Source organism: Mesoplodon mirus (assembly GCF_964341445.2).
Source record: "Mesoplodon mirus genome assembly, chromosome: 18".
Classification (NCBI taxonomy): domain Eukaryota; kingdom Metazoa; phylum Chordata; class Mammalia; order Artiodactyla; family Ziphiidae; genus Mesoplodon; species Mesoplodon mirus.
The window spans coordinates 52,640,530-52,659,933 of NC_138994.1; the positions used below are offsets into that span (position 1 = coordinate 52,640,530).

General features: G+C 40.7%; 1 protein-coding gene across 9 annotated transcripts in view; it reads right to left on the bottom strand.

The window, feature by feature from the left end:
• The window catches only part of EFCAB5 (EF-hand calcium binding domain 5), a 123,059-nt gene that overhangs the window by 19,313 nt on the left and 84,342 nt on the right, over positions 1-19,404 (bottom strand). For 6 of the 9 annotated variants that reach the window (XM_082604544.1, XM_082604543.1, XM_082604542.1 and 3 more), the window contains exons 11-19: positions 16,482-17,489; positions 15,036-15,113; positions 14,844-14,936; positions 12,762-12,976; positions 11,154-11,310; positions 7,966-8,255; positions 5,074-5,243; positions 4,094-4,322; positions 2,044-2,196 (exon numbers count right to left, since the gene is read on the bottom strand). In XM_082604544.1, coding sequence (XP_082460670.1) covers positions 2,044-2,196; positions 4,094-4,322; positions 5,074-5,243; positions 7,966-8,255; positions 11,154-11,310; positions 12,762-12,976; positions 14,844-14,936; positions 15,036-15,113; positions 16,482-17,489 — 2,393 coding nt within the window. The remainder of the gene's footprint in view (positions 1-2,043; positions 2,197-4,093; positions 4,323-5,073; positions 5,244-7,965; positions 8,256-11,153; positions 11,311-12,761; positions 12,977-14,843; positions 14,937-15,035; positions 15,114-16,481; positions 17,490-19,404) is intronic. The other 3 variants (XM_082604545.1, XM_082604547.1, XM_082604549.1) reach the window with 3 other exon arrangements.

Genomic DNA, 19,404 nt, shown 5'->3' on the forward strand with positions numbered 1-19,404 from the left:
ACAGGAGAGGGAGAGGGCCACTTGACTAAAGGTACAGTGGCCTTTAGTTGAAGAACACAGCTAACCCACAGCAACCTGGCAGAGGGAGAGCCAAAAACAGAAGGAGAGCCTCCCTCTCTTTCTGCCCATCAATCTCCTACTGGTGCCTCTCACTGGACAATCCCAAGCAGAAGCTAAAGGCCAAGGAGTCCATTGATTCAGTCTACTTTCTGAGGTACAGAGCGAGCTGGAGAAGAGAGGAGAGTAGATCTGGAGGGGCTGCATAAAGTAAGGGAGAGGCTTAGTAAGTTACCATAGTTGAATGCTTTAAAAAAAAAGGTATCCCTGGGTTTCCCTGGTGGCGCAGTGGTTGAGAGTCTGCCTGCCGATGCAGGGGACATGGGTTTGTGCCCCAGTCTGGGAAGATCCCACATGCTGCGGAGTGGCTGGGCCTGGGAGCCATGGCCGCTGAGCCTGAGCTTCTGGAGCCTGTGCTCCGCAATGGGAGAGGCCACAACAGTGAGAGGCCCACATATCGCAAAAAAAAAAAAAAAAAAAAAGGTATCCCTACAGCCATCCTCAGCCATTTTTAACATCAAAACCTCACCTAGTATCCCACCTAGGACAAACCCTTGACTACAGGCTTAGACAGGCTGTACTGGTCTCTACCTGGCTGTGACCCCACCCAGACCCTGGCTGCTGAGTGGTCCTCCTCTCCCCGTTGGGAGATGGTCTCCACCTCCATAAGATGGCTTTGGGTCAGATGCATAGTGACCCTTGTGGTCTTGTCCACAGCATTACAATTCTGAAACTACACGCCCCTTCAGCCACGCTTCTTGCTGACTGCTATAGGTGATGTTAACCTTCTCCATGGGCCCTAGGTGCTGTTTCTCTGAGGGCTCCAACAAAGTGCTTAGACGCTGGCCAAGTGGAATGCTCCCCAGACCCCACACACTATGGCCCCACTGTGCCTGTGGCCTATGGGACCTGGTGGTCTGCCCCCTATACCGAGAGGTTCTCACCACAGCCCACCCAACACACACACACCAGGCAGTCCGCCCCAGTTCAGAAGGCACTTGAAGGCTCCCACCCCCACCCCACCCCAGGAGCAGCACCCACAACTAGGCATTCTCCACCTCCTTGGCCTGGTCACCCCATCAGAGAGCTCTGTGATTCTGCCCTCTTTAGCCAAGGCCTCGTCAGCTTGATCCAGCCACTGAAGGAGGGAAGCGGGGACCTGGAGGGAAGGAAGGAAAAGAAGCCAAAAAGGAAGGGGAGAGGCACCTGTGGGACGGCCAGGTAAAGGACTGAAAGACAATCAAGGTGTTGCCACCACCTGATCAGGCACCGTGCAGAATAGTTTAGCCTTCTTGAAAGGAGGACCTCTTTCCATCCATTCTTATCACATGAAAAATCCTAACATTAACATTAGGTGTAAAGAAGCAAAGCAAACATTCATCAAAAACTCATCACATTATAGATAGGGAGCCTGTTTTTTTCTGTTTTTGATTGGTGTGATATAAGGTGTCCTTCCAAAACAGGGGTGCCTCATCCCTTCCCAGTTCACCCATATGATCCTGGTGGGGTCTGCCAGTTCCTGTAAATTTCCCACCCTGGTCAGGAGGCGCATATCTCAGGATAGATCAAAACGAGTTTTCTTTCTTGGGTTTTCCAAATTGGAACAGGAAAGCAAAATTCTTTTTTAGTTACTAAGCATCAGGCTTGCCCTGTAGAAAAAAACCTGTCTTTAGCCAGAAGGGCAAAGCCAAAGTGCAGAGGGAAGCAAACGTGAGAACTGGGAAGAAAAATAACATGAGAGAGCCCAGATGGTCATCCCGGAAGCCAGCCTGACCCCTGCCCTTTCTTCATTTGGTTACCTGAGTTAATCAATCCCCCCCCTTTGCCTAAGGCGGTTTGATGGATTTCTGCCACTCACAACCAAGGATCTTGAGTTGGGGTCATAGCATAATAGCTAACTGAATATGCTTTAAAACACGAGCAAGTCAATAGTATCTAGAAACTCTGTTAACCTGGGGAGGTCTAACACTGCCCAGCCTTGCCCACCTTCTCTGGGCTAGGCTCAGTGAAGTATGTGGTGATGGCAGTGATGCTGGATGTGATGCTGTGGAGCCAGCTGATGCCGGTGATCACAATGTGCAGGATATGCTCTCGGCTGTGGACGTAGTGATAGGCAGTGCTAAAAACGTTGGCAACTCCCTGTAGAGACAGAAAATTCAAATTGCCTTTTCTATTTAAAACACCAAAATAATTAGTAATGCATCAATTGGATTATCTTTTTAATTGATAATCTACTTCCTACAAATTATTCATCAGTTCTCAAAAGGTAGCGTTCCAGATTCTACTATGAAAAAAGGATCACAATGAAATCAAAAGTAAGGAGAGATCTACCATAAGATCAACCTAACTTATTGTGTTTCCTGACAATCATCCAGTGAAATCTGTGACATGTGCTATCAGAAAATAGTGTCAGAAGAACAAGATAAACTTTGAAATGAGAAAAAAAGGTTTAAAAGCCAAGAACTGATGCCAACCTTGGACAGATGGGTAAGAGCTGCCCTGATCTGATGCAATATTAATGTCTGCATCTTTACAAGGTTACTGTCATCAGATCAGCAAGCAGTACAGGTGTGCTGGGTTCCAAGGCCGGCAACACGCTAGAGTACTCCATCTTCTTAGATACATAAAGAGAGCCTGTTCTACAGAGAAGGGACCGGAAGTCCTTAGAACCCACCTGTGGTCTTCTTGTCAAGAAACTCTAGGGGGGCTTCCCTGGTGGCGCAGTGGTTGAGAGTCTGCCTGCTAATGCAGGGGACGTGGGTTCGAGCCCTGGTCTGGGAAGATCCCACATGCCACGGAGCAACTGGACCCGTGAGCCACAACTACTGAGCCTGCGCGTGTGAAGCCTGTGCTCCGCAACAAGAGAGGCCACAACAGTGAGAGGCCTGCGCACCGCGATGAAAAGTGGACCCCACTTGCCACAACTAGAGAAAGCCCTCACACAGAAACGAAGACCCAACACAGCCAAAGATAAATAAATAAATAAATAAAATGTGACACCTTTATAAAAAAAAAAAAAGAAACTCTAGGAACCAAAAATTCTTCAAAAATATCTGCATTTTATATTAGGACCCAAGGCATCTAAGGGTAACCCAGGAGCCTTTACCTCCAAGGGCTAGAGAGTCAATTTGGAATTCACTTTGACATATTCTCTAATAAGACCATATATAGTTCACCTACTGATAACTCCATACTCTTCCATTTTGCTTCTTAATATCTTCACATGATTCTTACGTCTGATGAGAATGAAACTTATTATTAAAAAAGATGTCCAGGGAAAACGATTCTACCACTTTCCTCAGTTGTACATCCAGTAAATGAGAGGAGAAAAATTTAAATAATGGTAAATAAACATCAAGAGCATACAGGGGAACAAATGATAGCAACTTCCTGATTGCTGCTATGTCCCAGTCCATTGCCTCCATAAAGGTTTTCAATCTTCCTTCACTGAAATTTCTATTCATAAAATTAAATTTAAATGCTTGTAGAAACGGTCCAGTTATTTTATAGTCTTAAAAGTGCCTCTCCTTTTTGAGATCTAACATGAAAACACGAATACTCGAGAAACATTTAGGCTTTTCCTTCATTTTTATCCTCAAAAATTATAACACTGAAATAAGAACTATGGGAAGGCATATCATGTTTAGAACCGCTTGTGGAAAGAGCAAAGGATTTCAAGGTACCACTATTAATAAAACATTAATATGTCCCTTCTAAAAGTTCCTTCCTACTTTTTGGGTTTTAGTTAGTAGTCTAATAGCTGGATTTCAGTTCTATAGCAGAAAATGCTGTTCCTATGATTAATGCAATCAGACACATATTAACAATCTTCCCAGACAGGCTGAGACATAGATGGGCAGCTGAGGCTGAGTCCTTCCATGTGTAATGGGGAGCCTCTCCAAAGACTGATACAAGTATGATGACACTACCTATATACATAGCTTCACTCTCATCTGGTTTCAGGTTTCGCTTTTTTAAAAGTATAGAAGGAGAGGCCACCCCACCACAGATCTTGAAGAATTTTTCTGTGCCTTACCTGATAGAATTTGATCTCATGGGGTAGGAAGATGTTTATTTTCTGGGGATCTCTTAAGGTGTCAACAGCCAAGACCCCAAAGATCCTCCTATATGCATCCTGAAGAGGCAGAGCCAGGAATGACCCATTTCGATCATTCTTCTTGCGGGAATGGTTCCAGAAGAAGACGTTCCCATGGTTCTGAACTTGGGGGACGTGTATTGGCTTCCCTTCATCCACTACTGTAAAGCTGAGAAATAGGAATATGAGGATGGGAGAGAGGCAACAGGAGGGGGCTTCAGATTAAACCATGCAGGAAACTAGATCCAACCATTCATAATCATTAGTATTATATGTCAGAGAAGTGGACTCAGATAAAATTACCAGTTAGGAGAGTCTGACTTGAGAGAAAGATTTAAAAAATAAGCTTAATGGTGTGTATATAGAAGAAGCAAGATGTTGCTCAGAAAAAAATAAGGATGGATGAGCCAGATACAGTCAGATTAGGGGGACACGATGGAAAGGGCAAGGAATTAATAGTGATTATATTGTTATAATGGTTGCAATATCCAGCTGCATCTGATGTGGGACTCTAAATGTTGTTGGGGAAAGACTGCTACAAAGGAAAATAATATCAATAAAAGTTGACATAGAGTGCTTACACTGTGACAGGCAAAAAAAAAAAAAAGCTTAGATCATAACAGAGAAAACATATATAAAAAGGATGCAGGAGACATAACTTACAGAGTAGGCAGAAATAATTGAACTGACACTGTGAAGCACAGTCCCTACATGGAAAATTAATGCCTAAGAGTGAACTCTAGAAACAACCAGGTGAAACCATCCAAGACTGCAAACCCGTCACCTCCTGCTCTAGAAAGTTTGGTGATCTGAGGCATTTCTCTCTTGGGCAGCTAACTAGGATTTCAATGCTAGTTTACTTCACAAAAGGAATTATTTTCTTTAGAAGGGTGAAACCAACCTCTTCAAGATATTCTTACCTGATCCCCTTCATGTTCCTGTAGAGCACGCTGTTCAGTACAAATGGAGCATCGTCTAAAGTACAAGCTATATTCCTCAATAGAACCTTCCCTCTATCAGGCAGTAGTAGGTTTTCTTCTAAGAGGGAAATGTGAGCACTGATCTTCTTATTTCCATGGGCTTCAGCATCCTATGGCAAAATGTTTCTGACCATTTATTTGCCAATAGCCAAAGAGCTATTCTCTTAATCATGTCTCCCTTCATTAGCCAGTTTGTGTATCTGAACCCGATAATTTAACTTCCCTGAATAAATGATGCAGATATTACCATTCATAGGCAGTGGGGAAACAGCTGACACCACAGCTGTTCCTGAAACCTGAGTTTTAGTGAGTGGAATAGATATACACTATGTCAATCAGACTAGTTTACTTAAAAAAAAAATCTGCCAGGTCTACTTAAATTTAGAGGTTTAAAACTTGGATCCCTTTGAACCATACTCATGTTGTATGGGCTTCAGTTAGAAGTACTTATTTTAGAAAGGTGAGGCAAGAAGATGACTTCATTTCATTCATATTTCTTAACCATCTACTATGATGTGAATATGGGAAAAAATGCTCTCAAGAAATTCTTAACATTGTTTGGCTATGACGTTTGATTTACATCATTTCAGGAAAGGATTACTTGGGTATACAGATTGCACACTTTACTCAACTACTATTTCTAATTAAAATAACTGAGAATTCTCTGTACCTAAAATATTATAACAATATTATATGTTAACATATATATTAAATATGCCCATAAATTGGGGACATGAGAGACACTTTCTCTGGTATTTGTCTCCTCTTTCTATGTACTTGGGTTTGCTCTTTGTGCTTTTCTTTTCCCTTCTGTCTTGACTCCTCCTTTTCTACATAGAAGATCAATAGGCTAACTAACAAAGATGTATTAAGATGTATCTGAGGGTGGGCTTCCCTGGTGGCGCAGTGGTTAAGAATCTGCCTCCAATGCAGGGGACATGGGTTTGAGCCCTGGTCTGGGAAGATCCCACATGCCGTGAAGCAACTAAGCCCGTGCGCCACAACGACTGAGCCTGTGTTCTATAGCCCGCGAGCTACAACTACTGAGCCCGTGTGCCACAACTACTGAAGCCCACACGCCTAGAGCCCATGCTCTGCAACAAGAGAAGCCACCACAATGAGAAGCCCGCGCACCGCAACAGAGTAGCCCCCGCTCGCCGCAACTAGAGAAAGCCTGCGCACAGCAATGAGACCCAACACAGTCAAAAATAAATTAAATAATTAAAAAAAAGATGTATCTTAGGGTACTGCAGATCTCTGAAGCAAGTTGGAGCAATACCTCTTTTTCTTGATTGGTCTCCTGTTGCTGGTCACATCATTTCCAACTACATTGGAAAATTCAGCCATTCAGGAGATGATTCCCATAATCAAGTGCTGTTATTTAGCTGGGATGAACGACATAGTTTCCCTGGATCAATGGAAGCTGTGATATATGTAGAAGACAGCCATGCTGTTTCTGCCTGGAAAGAGCAGCAAGCTGGGAGTGTCTGAGGTGGCAGTAGAGCTGTGGACAGTGGTTCATCCAGGTCATGTATTTTAAGTGACAGGATTCTGTAATAGTCTCAGATTGTTTCTAGGCAGTGCTATGAAATATAGTGTCATGTTGGATTCTACTTTATAATGACTTTATGATTTAAATAGTTCCTTTTAAAACTGACTCCCAAAACATCATGCAAGGGAAATATAGCTTAAACTGCATGTACATCTCCTCACGGCTATTTTTTTTTTAACATCTTTCTTGGAGTGTAATTGCTTTACAATGCTGTGTTAGTTTCTGCTGTATAACAAAGTGAATCAGCTATACGTATACATATATCCCCATATCCCCTCCCTCTTGTGTCTCCCTCCCACCCTCCCTATCCCACCCCTCTAGGTGGTCACAAAGCATCGAGTTGATCTCCCTGTGCTATGCAGCTGCTTCCCACTAGCTAGCTATTTTACATTTGGTAGTGTATACATGTCAATGCTACTTTCTTACTTCGTCCCAGCTTACCCTTCCCCTTCTCCGTGTCCTCAAGTCCATTCTCTACGTCTGCGTGTTTATTCCTGTCCTGCCCCTACGTTCATCAAAACCTTTTTTTTTTTTAGATTCTATATCTATGTGTGAGCATACAGTATTTGTCTTTCTCTTTCTGACTTACTTCACTCTGTATGACAGACTCTAGGTCCATCCACCTCACTACAAATAACTCAATTTCGTTACTTTTTATGGCTGAGTAATAATCCGTTGCATATATGTGCCACATCTTTTTTTTTTTTTAGTTTCTGCTTTATAACAAAGTGAATCAGTCATACATATACATCTGTTCCCCCATCCCTTCCCTCTTGCGTCTCCCTCCCTCCCACCCTCCCTATCCCACCCCTCCAGGCGGTCACAAAGCACCGAGCTGATCTCCCTGTGCCATGCGGCTGCTTCCCACTATCTATCTACCTTACGTTTGGTGGTGTGTATATCCACCCCTCTGTCGATGGACACTTAGGTCGCTTCCATGTCCTGGCTACTGTAAATAGTGCTGCTGTGAACATTCCTCACGGTTATTTTTTAATGGCAGTTTACTGTCTGTTCTAGGCTTATCTGACTTTTGGCACAAATGAAATTAGGAATCCCAAGACATAATTTTATTTCTTATACCTTTCCTCTCTGCTTGCCAACTTGCAATCATTCCAGTTGCATCTTTACTAGGCTTTGGGTCATTGTAAAGTATTGGAATGAATAAAACATCTATAGCAGCAATTTCTCAAGAGAATTTAGTGTGTTCCTCCTTTGTAACCATTGCACATCACCTACTGTAAGGAAATTTTTTCTCTTATATATCATTTTAGAAAACGCACCTGGGTGAGGGCCTTAAAGGTCTCTGTGTACACAGGCTCCAAGGATACTCCACTTGTCTCTGCAGCATGTTGGATTTGATGCAGCCACTTTTGTCTGGCACAGTTTCTCAGACTCTCAACATGGCTCCTTTCTAAAGTATTCATCAGAAACTCCACAACACTTTCCAGAACTTGATCTTCACTGCCTCTGAGTTCAGATACAACCAATTCTATGTATTTCTGAAACTGTTTGGAAGACAACCTCACTTCGTGACCAGGGTGCGGCTTTGGAAATTGGATGTGTAGTTTAGCTAAAAGACATAAATACAAAACCAAGAACTAATCAAAAGTTCATTCATCTGTGGGGGAAATTTTCATTCTCCTCTCTTACAGCAAATTGAAGCTGCAGACAACTGCTTCCCATGGAAAACCAGGCATATCAAAGGCACCTCAAGTCCACTGTAACATCTTACAGTGACTTCCTATATTGAACTCAAGATGACTCTTATGTCATCTGTTATTGTTTTTTTGTTTTTTGTTTTTTTGTGGTGCGTGGGCCTCTCACTGTTGTGGCCTCTCCCGTTGTGGAGCACAGGCTCCGGACGCTCAGGCTCAGCGGCCATGGCTCACAGGCCCAGCCGCTCCGCGGCATGTGGGATCCTCCTGAACCGGGGTGCGAACCCGTGTCCCCTGCATCGGCAGGCGGACTCTCAACTACTGCGCCACCAGAGAAGCCCTATTGTTTTGTTTTAATTCTACCACTCAGCCAGGTGAAACCTTATAACATCATCCTTAGGTCCCTTAAATTCTAGAATCCATCGTGTCTAACTCCTTCATTTTACCCATGTGGACACTTAACTCTATAGAGGTTCAGTAACTTGCCCATGGTCATGTGACCATTTAGTGAAAGATCCAGTATTGGAACCCAGCTCTCCTGACCATTGTGTAGTATCTTTTCTTCTATGGAACATAGTTCTCTGTTATGAAGTTTTCCCATCTTGTTAAGTGGAAACCACCTCATTATACCTTTTGAAGCTTCATTAAGTAAATTGTCTTTGGAGGCAGTCTAAGACAAGTAGTGTAGTATAATGTACAGTTTGTAGAAGACATAGTTAATGAAGAACGCATGACAGTTGATAAACTTAGGTACCTTTGAAGATCAACATATTGGTTACGTTCATTTCTGAAAGGGTTGAAGACCTTAACTAACTCTGATTGCTCTTTCCCTCATGTACTACATACTTTAAGAATTTGAAATCTGTTATGCCAAAGTAATCAGATAAATCCTTAAACCCAGTGAAGAGCAAAATCATTTATACTGGGATCTAAGCAAATGAAGGAGAGAACTTATTACATTAGAATAATATTTTTAGTAGCTTTTGATTGAGAAGAATTGATCAGAAGAGAAAAATATAATATAGGAGAAGAAAAAGTCATTAAGGAGAATAAGAAGTTAAGTAACTTCAGGGGAAACTTGCAAGCCATTCAGACTTGAGAGGTGAATCAGACCTTGTAGAAGCGGAAAAATAAAACAAGAAGGGAAAATAGGCAGAACTGTGGAGTGGTTTGGATTCTTTTAACCCCAAGAGCATGGGTAGCCAGGTACACAGAAGGAACCTAACTAAGTACAGTTAAGGTCTTGGACAAAGCACTCTACAACAATTCAACTCCTGATTGCTCTGACATTTTCTATATTCCCACCAGCAATGCACAAGGGTTCCAATTTTTCCATATCCTTGCAAACACTGTTATTTTCCATTTAAAAAATTATAGTCATGCTACATGAGCAACAAAAGCAAAAATAAATTAGCGGGGCTACATCAAACTAAAAACCTTCTGCACACCAAAAGTAGCAACAAAATGAACACCTACAGTATGGGAGAAAATATTTGCAAATCATATATCTGATAAGGGGTTAATATCCAAAATACGTAAGGAGCTCATACAACTCAATAGAAACAAAAAATCTGATTGAAAAATGGGCAGAGGAACTGAATAGATACTTTTCCAAAGAAGACATGCAAATGACCAAAGGTGCATGAAAAGATGCTCAAACATCATTAATCATCAGGGAAATGCAAATCAAAACCACGAGATATCACATCACACTTGTTAGAATGACTGTCATCAAAAAGACAAGAGATAACAAGTATTGGTAAGGATGTGAAGAAAAGGGAACCCTTGTGGACTGTTGGTGGGAATGTAAATTGGTATAGTTACTGTGGAAAACAGTGTGGAGGTTCCTCAAAAAATTAAAAATAGAACTACCAAATGATCCAGGAATTCTACTTCTGGATATATATCTAAAGGAAATAAAATCACTAACTCGAAGGGATATCTGCATCTCATGTTCATTGCAGAATTATTCACAATAGCCAAGATATGGAAACAACCTAAGTGTCTGTCAACGAATTAATGGATAAAGAATCATGGTGTGTGTGTGTGTGTGTGTGTGTATATATATATATATATATATGACATATGAATTATATATATATATATGTATATATGTGAATGACACATATACCATGGAATATTATTGAGCCATGAGAAAGAAGGAAATCCTGTCATTTGCAACAACATGGATGGACCTTGCGGGCATTATGCTAAGAGAAATAAGTCAGACAAAGACAAATACTGTATGATCTCACTTATATGTGGAATCTAAAAAAGCCAAACTCACAGAAACAGAGTGTAGAATGGTAGTTGCCAGGGGCTGGGGGTGGGGGAAATGGGGAGATGTTGGTCAAAGTGTACAAACTTTCATTGTAAGAAAAGTTCTGGGATTCTAATGTACAGCATGGTGACTATAGTTAATACTGCATTGTATACTTGAAAGTTTCTAAGAGAGTAGATCTTAAATGTTCTCATCACAAAAAAAGAAACGGTATTGTGTGAGGTGGTGGAAGTATTAACTAAGCTACTGTGGTAATCATTTCACAATATATGTGCATCAAAGCAATACATCGTACATCTTAAACTTACACAATGTTACATGTCAATTATATCTCAATAAAGCTCAAAACAAATTATAGCCACACTAGTAGGTGTGAAGTGGTATCTCATGGTTTTAGACCAACCAGTGTTTTAACTGTATATATGCCATAATACCGGGAAACTTGAAGCCAAGTTGTTACCAAAATACGTAAGGATTTTGGTACGTAATACGTAAGTTGTTACCACAACTTAAGAAAATTCTTACATTTTACCTTTCTTCATAGATTCCTTTTCCATTCCCTCCTTGTATGTGTACAAGAGTTCATCAACTTCATTCAGATCCAGGAAGCCTGAGCCATCACAGTCCCACTTCTGAAAGAGGGCATTTAGGAGAAGTCCCCGTCGGACTTGGGAAGCATTTTGTCTAGCCTAGGATACAAACAGGATAACAAAGCACAGAAGATACACCGTACTGTGCTAGTTGGCATCTTAGGCTTATTCCCCCCAAAGTGCGGCACTTTTTATAGAAACAGCTTTACTTTGGGACTAAGCATAAATATGAATGGTAAAATGAAGCATTTATTTTTTTATTATTAAAAAAAATTTTAATTAAAAAACGTTTTAATGGATTTCTTTTTAATTCTCTAAATATCATTTCTTTGTTTCACCTCTAAGCCAAAAAGCAGGCATTCTCTGCATTGAGCTAAAACATTAATTTAGGAAGGGGACTCACTCCTTGAGAATCGTTGATTCATTCCTTTCCACTCCCTTACTAGTTGTTCAAGAATGTGATAAAACATGGGGTGCTCTGCCTGGCTTCTTGATGGAATATGTTTTGTAGTAAAGGGGGTTGAATGGCAGTGTTCAAACAACAAAAAAATGACTGTGTTAAAAAATTCTTTTTTATATTTAACATTGACCTAACTTGATACTAATTTTATTTATGATTTAGACTTTTTTACTGGATTATGTCAACTAGATAGTAATTTAATTTTGTTGCTAAAAGAAAGTGAACATATACCATTTGATTAAATGGGGGGAATAGCAGTTGAGGAGGCAAAAGGAGTATCAACTCTAGATTAGGTTGAGAAGACTCATAAGACTGATAAGTTTACTGAATATGCCTGGTGAACCTGATTTATGTGTTTCGTATAAGAGTACATAAGCTGTTTATATCAGCTAATGTGTTTGCATTTATCACCTAAGTAAGTAGTAATTTCTTTCTTTTTTTTTTTGCGGTACGCGGGCCTCTCACTGTTGTGGCCTCTCCCGTTGAGGAGCACAGGCTCCAGATGCGCAGGCTCAGCGGCCATGGCTCACAGGCCCAGCCGCTCCGCCACATGTGGAATCCTCCCAGACCGGGGCACGAACCCGCGTCCCCTGCATTGGCAGGCGGACTCTCAACCACTGCGCCACCAGGGAAGCCCATAAGTAGTAATTTCTTAAGAAATATGTGCACATGAATAAAAATATATATTCAAGCCACAACTGTACCCCTATGTATGTGCATTTGCAAATGCACTCACACAGCAGACAGTGTACACACACACACACATACACAAACACACATCTTTGCATATACACATTTCTGCTCCTTGGAATCTGCTCTTCCAGCTTTAGAGGAGCAAAAACACAGCTGTAAAATAAACCATCACCTGCCATCAGCAATCATGTTCTTATTAGGGGAATGAGTTCTCTGGAGTGTGATCTTAGAATATTTGACATTAAAATGAAGTATTTAATGGCCATGCTGGTTGAACTAAAGTGATAGGTTTGGTTGTAAGTTACTTAAGAAGAGCTAGACTAGGAGCAACTGAGATTGATAGATTTATTTATAATAGTGACCTCACTTGTTTTATTGATTAAATAATATTACTCACCTCTTCTAAGCCACTCATTTTCTCTTCTTTTGTTTCAACAAAGCCCTTCTTAAAAAAGGAGGTGAGGGCTTCACTGACACTCAAGGGGGCATCTTCACCAACAAATGTATCCAGGAGTTGCACAAACTGGAGCAGACTGAAGGAAACTCCATTGAAGGCACTCCTACCTTTTATTTCCTTGTAAGACTGAATATTTCTGATCATCGAGTGTAGGTCTATCAAGGAAGAAACATACATCAAACAGTGAAGTGGACAATTTTATCAAAGTTCTGGAAAATATACGAGTACTTATTGTAATGGACATCTGCTCCTTTTTTTCCTGTCAGGAATTCATGCTCCCTTCATGAGTTCAGCACCCTCCTTTTTTGATTTAGGAAAACATCTCTCCCCCATTGTCAGTTTAGATGTATCAGGTAGTTCTGAGCTTCCTCCACCCTTGCTTCAAGGATGGCCATGTGATATAGGTCCGGCCAATGATTCACATACGACAGCAATGGAATCCACTATAGGCCAATGAGAATTAGCCCCAGAACTCTTGGGGCAACTACTGGGGGAGAATCACTCTTCTTGTACTCTGATTCCTGAACTAGTAGGATGTAGGCTTAGAGATGCTCTCATGGACATCTTTGCCACAATACAGTGAAAACTAAAACTGAAAGTTACACAGCGAAGAACAGGGCTGAGAGGCAAAGAGATACTGTCCTGCTGCTATTATTGAGCTCTTGGATTCAGCTGTGCCTGAAGCCAGTTGCAGTCTGGACTCACTAGTTAAATAAGTCTGTAAATACCACCACTACCACGTCTCCCCCAAAGAGTCTTGACTAATATATTTATCTTGAAGCTCAATGTTATAACATGAAGCATATTTCAGGAAAAAGCCCAGTGATTTATGTTTGATTTATTAACTAATTCAATCGTTCATGCCCTTATGCTTCCCATATGAGATTTGATGTGACTTAAAAAGGATCACCCATGCAACTGTTAAAATGGTAAAGCAAAACTGAGATAAAGAAGTAAGACCAGGAGAAGAGAAACATGAATTAGCAGGCAACAAGAGCTTAATCAATGCCATGCAACTTCATGAAATATTTGGAGGCTAGAAATTTGTTATTTGATCCATGCTTAAATGAGAAAAAAATTACAGATAGGTAGAAAATATCTTGATCTTATAAGTTCTACTACTTGTTGATGAAAGGTAAAATGATAAAATAGTACTTGTTGGAATAATTGTTGTTAAAGACATGGTTTACTGAGAGCTAACATCCACTCTTTATTGTCTCTGTTGAGTAGATCTTCCTTTGTAAGTCTTCAAACACAAGATAGATCCTCCTGCCTCACATATTTGGATGTGGAACTACCAGGGAGAGGAATAGCTGGAATGATTTCTATTTTTCTCATACCTAACATCTGATTACCTTTGTATACCTTGATGATAGCTTCAAAGTGGTTTCAGGGCCATTTAACAGTAAAAAGAAAAAAAAAATTGGATACGGCCCTCTGTAGCCACAGGTTCTGCATCTGTGGATTCAACTGTGGATCAAAAATATTCAGAAAAAAATTTTCCAGAAAGTTCCAAAAAAGCGAAACTTGAATTTGCCACATGCTGGCAACCATTTACATAGCATTCACATTGTATGTATAACTATTTACATAGTGTTTACATTGTATTAGGTATTAAACATAATCTAGAGATGATTTAAGGTATATGGGAAGATGTGCACTGGTTGTACACAAATACTATTCCATTTTACATAAGGGACTTGAGCATCCCTGAATACTGGTATTCATGGGGGGAGCTTTGGGGCTGGTTTCCGTGGAACGATCCCCTGCAGGTACTGAGAGACAACTGTATTAATGCATATGTGTTAAAGAGCATTCATCAATAACACTGCATGTACACTACCACCCAAAACAGTCATCTTGAATATGTTTAGATCCATCAGCTCAGGGACACAATAACGCAACTATCACTCTGCCACTGTGCCTTGGCTAAGTCCAACCCTTATCATCGTGTACCACAGTAAATTAAGCTCATCAATTAGAGTGCCATCTATTCTTCCTGGTTTTGTTGTTAACATGTACCTGTGAACTTGGAGTTACCATAGATTAAGTTTGCCTGTTCCTCCTCTTCACATTTGGCATACTTCGTGTTCCAGGTACAAGTCAAAAGTTCACCTATAAAATACAGGTTCCATAATATAGCCAACGTAACTTCACTTTCATAATGGTTTTGCTCTAGAGTATGAATGAAAAGAGGATTAAATGAGAAGTTACCTGACCATGATTTTCCTTCTATTTTTTGGGACTTGGGTTCACAGGATTTGTCTTTCTGAACTTCCTTTTTTTCAGTTTCTAAAAGGTACAAAAGAAAATGCCTATGAGTTGGACATTATATATTCTATTATATATTCTAAAGTTAATAAATGAGAGAAACGCCTTGCATATAGAACACCTGTCAGGTCCTTTCCTATATATGCTGTATCATAGTGGTATCACTTAATAACTCTAGTTGTTGGGAGCAGCTCTGTGACAAAGGCTATTTGTTGTACCCAAATTTGGCCATGCAAATTAAGGGCTATATTTCCTAGCCTCCCTGGCAGCTAGGTGTCACTATATGCCTAAATTCCGACCAATGAACTGTGATGGGAAATGATGTAATACCTATCCTTTCTCCTCACCTGGTGGTCAGAATGTGGACATGGTGGTGAGCTACCTTGGACCACGTGGTTGGAGGAGACACAAGACAGAAAGAGCTTGAGCCTCTGTTGATTTCATGGGGCTGAGCTGTCATATAAATTTTGACTTTTACATGAGAAACAAAGAAACTCCTGTCTTGTTTAGACATTGTTATTTTGTTTTGCTTTTGTTTGTTTTTTAGACACTTATTTTGGATCACTGTTACAGATAGTCAAAATTAAGTCCTCACTAATAATACATCTGACTGAATAGAAACTTCACTAACTTTTTAAGCTGTATCCCTACTATGCAGGGAGAGCCAGAAATTAGTAGTCTTGTTTCATGGAGAAATAAGTATAATGCTAAAAAAAAATGAAAGATTTAAAATTAGTTAATGTTAGTGTGGAATCTAGAACATAGGTTACCCATCTCTTAGGAGGTTTTTTTTTTTTTTTTTTTTTTTTTTTTGCAGTACGTGGGCCTCTCACTGTTGTGGCCTCTCCCGTTGCAGAGCACAGGCTCCAGACGCGCAGGCTCAGTGGCCATGACTCACGGGCCCAGCCGCTCCGCGGCATGTGGGATCTTCCCAGACCGGGGCACGAACCCGTGTCCCCTGCATCGGCAGGCAGACTCTCAACCACTGCGCCACCAGGGAAGCCCAAAAGTGAGATACTTTTAAAATTGAAATAAAAGAAATTTATTTCTTTTATTCTGATATCAGACACCACATTTAAAATAAAAGGGCTTCTACTGCCTTTTCAGAGGTCCAACGAAAATTTCTACATGTAATATTACCAGATTTCTTCCTTACAAATGGGCTTCTAGTGTTAAAGCAATTCTAGGTAAATTGATAATAGAGACTTTCTGGTTTGCAGGTAATTGATTACTCAAGGTCTAGACTCATGTTGAGTAGCAAAATATATATGAAGATTGCATGACCTTATATGTCAGGAAGAGATCCTAACTGAAATGAATATTTCCTGAAAGGACTTTAAAAACCACTGTACAAAACAAAGAGCTGATGTAGAAGAACTATATTACTACCTGAAAGATGACCTTTTCTGCTTGATACCGAAATTTTCTCTTGCACTTCAGGACTCATGAATAGTTGCTCTTCATAGATTTGCCCCTGAGTCCTTTCTTCCTGTGGAAGGATTTCAGTGTACTCAAAGGAAATAGCCTCCCTAGATTTTTCACTTTCTCCTAAGATACTACCTTTTCTTGATTGTGAAGTTGAGTCTATGTCCTCTTGTTTTTCTGGAATTGTCTCTATGGGTGGTTGTTGTTCTGCAGTTGACTCTCTGCGTGCTCCTTGTTCTGCAACTGACCCTCTGGGTCGTCCTTGATCTAATAGGGATTCTCTGCGTGCTTCCTGTTCTGCAGTTGACCCTCTGGGGTGTCGATCTAAGAGTGACTCTCTGTGTGATCCCTGTTCTGCAATTGACCCTCTGTGTGGTCCCTGTTCTAATACTGACTCTCTATGTGGTCCCTGTTCCTCAGGTGACCCTCTGTGTGATCCTTGTCCTGTTGTTAACTCTTCATGTTGTCCTTGTGCTGTTACTGATTCTCTGTAAAGTCCTTGCTCTGCAGCTGGTTCAGTGTGGATTCCTGGTGGTACTCCTTGTTCTGTTATTGACTCATTATGTGGTCTTTGTTCTATTATTAACTCTCTACTTGATCCTTGTTCTGGAGTTGACCCTGTGTAGGTTCCTCGTTTTGCTACTGATTCTTTGTTCAATTCTTGTTCTCCAGTTGACTCTTTGTCTTGTTCTTGTTCGTTGGCTGAAATTCTGTTTGGTTCTTGGTTTGCAGTTGCCCCTCTCTGCTGTTCTGGTGGGCTTTGTGGTAGTGTTGATTTTCTATGTTTATCATGTTTATGTTGATCTTCTGGATTTGCTAATAATTTACTTTGGCTTTTGCTAGCATGTTTTTCAGAAAGTAATGTATTCATCTCTAAGAGTACTTTGTCAAAGTCTTCATAAATGTGCTTCTGATTATCCATGTCTCCCCAGAACTCAGGCAAGTCTATCTCTCCAAATTCAACAAACGGCCCTAACACAGAAAACAAAACATTTACCTAAACAATTGATCTTATAGTGTAGAATCAGAGCTAGTAAATTAATGTAAAAAAGCAATGGGCTGTGATGACCTAGATGGGTGGGATGGGAGGGGTGTGAGGGAGGGCCAAGAGGGAGGGGATATATGTATACGTATAGCTGATTCCCTTCATTGCGCAGCAGAAGTTAATACAACTTTGTAAAACAATTATACTCCAATTAAAAAAAAATCTATACGGGAAAAGAATTTGAAAAAGAATGGATGTATGTGTATGTATAACTGAATCACTTTGCTGTACACCTGAAACTAACACAACATTGTAAATCAACTATACTCTATTATACTTTTTTTTTTTTTTTTTTTTTGGGCGGTACGCGGGTCTCTCACTGTTGTGGTCTCTCAAGCTGCGGAGCACAGGCTCTGGACGCGCAGGCTCAGTGGCCATGGCTCACGGGCCCAGCCGCTCCGCGGCATGTGGGATCTTCCCAGACTGGGGTACGAACCCGCGTCCCCTGCACCGGCAGGCGGATTCTCAACCACTGCGCCACCAGGGAAGCCCTATACTCTATTATAAAATAAAAAATAAAGAAAAGCAATCAGCACAGTGACTGTAATATAGACCTATTGCTTTAAATAAATATCAGTTACCTTTCCCAGCAACCCAATAAAAATCAAAAAGGTATCTAAAGGAACATAAAAGATGCTCACTACTGTAAATTAGAAATAATCCCTTCCTAAAAGGTATGGTTTTGGAAATGAACATGATTCTTCTTTTGCTACTAGGAGAGTTGCTTAGACTTCCAAGGCAAATAGAATTTATCCTCTACTCTTGGTCCTCCCACAATCAGCATAGCATAGGGCTTAGGAAAGCGACAAATATCTTTCACCTCATATACCTTTTCAGTATCTGCAATACCAAAATAAAAGCAAAGTTCTATTACAATCTTTCACTGAGCTACATTTTTCCAATATTCATTTTCTCTCCCTTCCCTCTTCCCTCTCTTTCTTCTTCATTCCTCAATTCTTTTTCCCCACAACTTATGTGGACACCTGGTTCAGAATTCTAGGGAAAGACTGGATAGCACTCATGAGAATCCCACTGTTAAACAACAACAACAACAACAAAACAACCCTGATATCCAGGGCTACAGAAAATGGGACTCATGCCACAAGACTGTACCCCTTCCTCCCAAAACAGTTAGTACTTAAGTTCTAAAACTGCTATTCCCACAATTTTCAGGATACTCTATGTACATTATCCATAGATTTTTAACTATCCAAGTAATAAATTTTCACACAAGTAAAATATTCACTTTCTTTGGAAAGCTCATCCATCCAAAGGCCTTCTCTTTAAAAAATAAAAATATAACCCACAATCCTTTTGTTTTGGGAGTAATATAAAAAAGATATTTTACTGTATAAGTACAGTAGAGGTGTACAAGTAAAAGTGCTTGAGAGAGAGAGGTGTGGCCAAGAGGCCAGATTAGGAAGACCACAAGGTCACCTCCTTCCTTGGGCACACCAAAATTACAACTATTTACAGAGCGACTATCCAAGAAAGCAGAAAAGATTTTACACAACTAAAGACATAAAGAAGGAACCACTATGAGACAGGCAGGAGGGGCAGAGATGTGGTATAATCAAGACCCACACCCCTGGGTAGGTGACCCACAAACAAGAGGATAATTACAATTGCAGAGGTTCTCTGAAAGAAGCAAGGGGTCTAACTCCCACATCAGGATCGTAGACTGGAGGTCCTGCCCCAGAACATCTGGCTTTGAAGGGCAGCAGGGCCCTTAAAGACTGGTACCTGGAAACTATAAGACATTGATGAAAGAAATTGAAGATGACACAAATGGAAAGATACACTGTGCTTATGGACTGGAAGAATCAATATTGTTAAAATGAC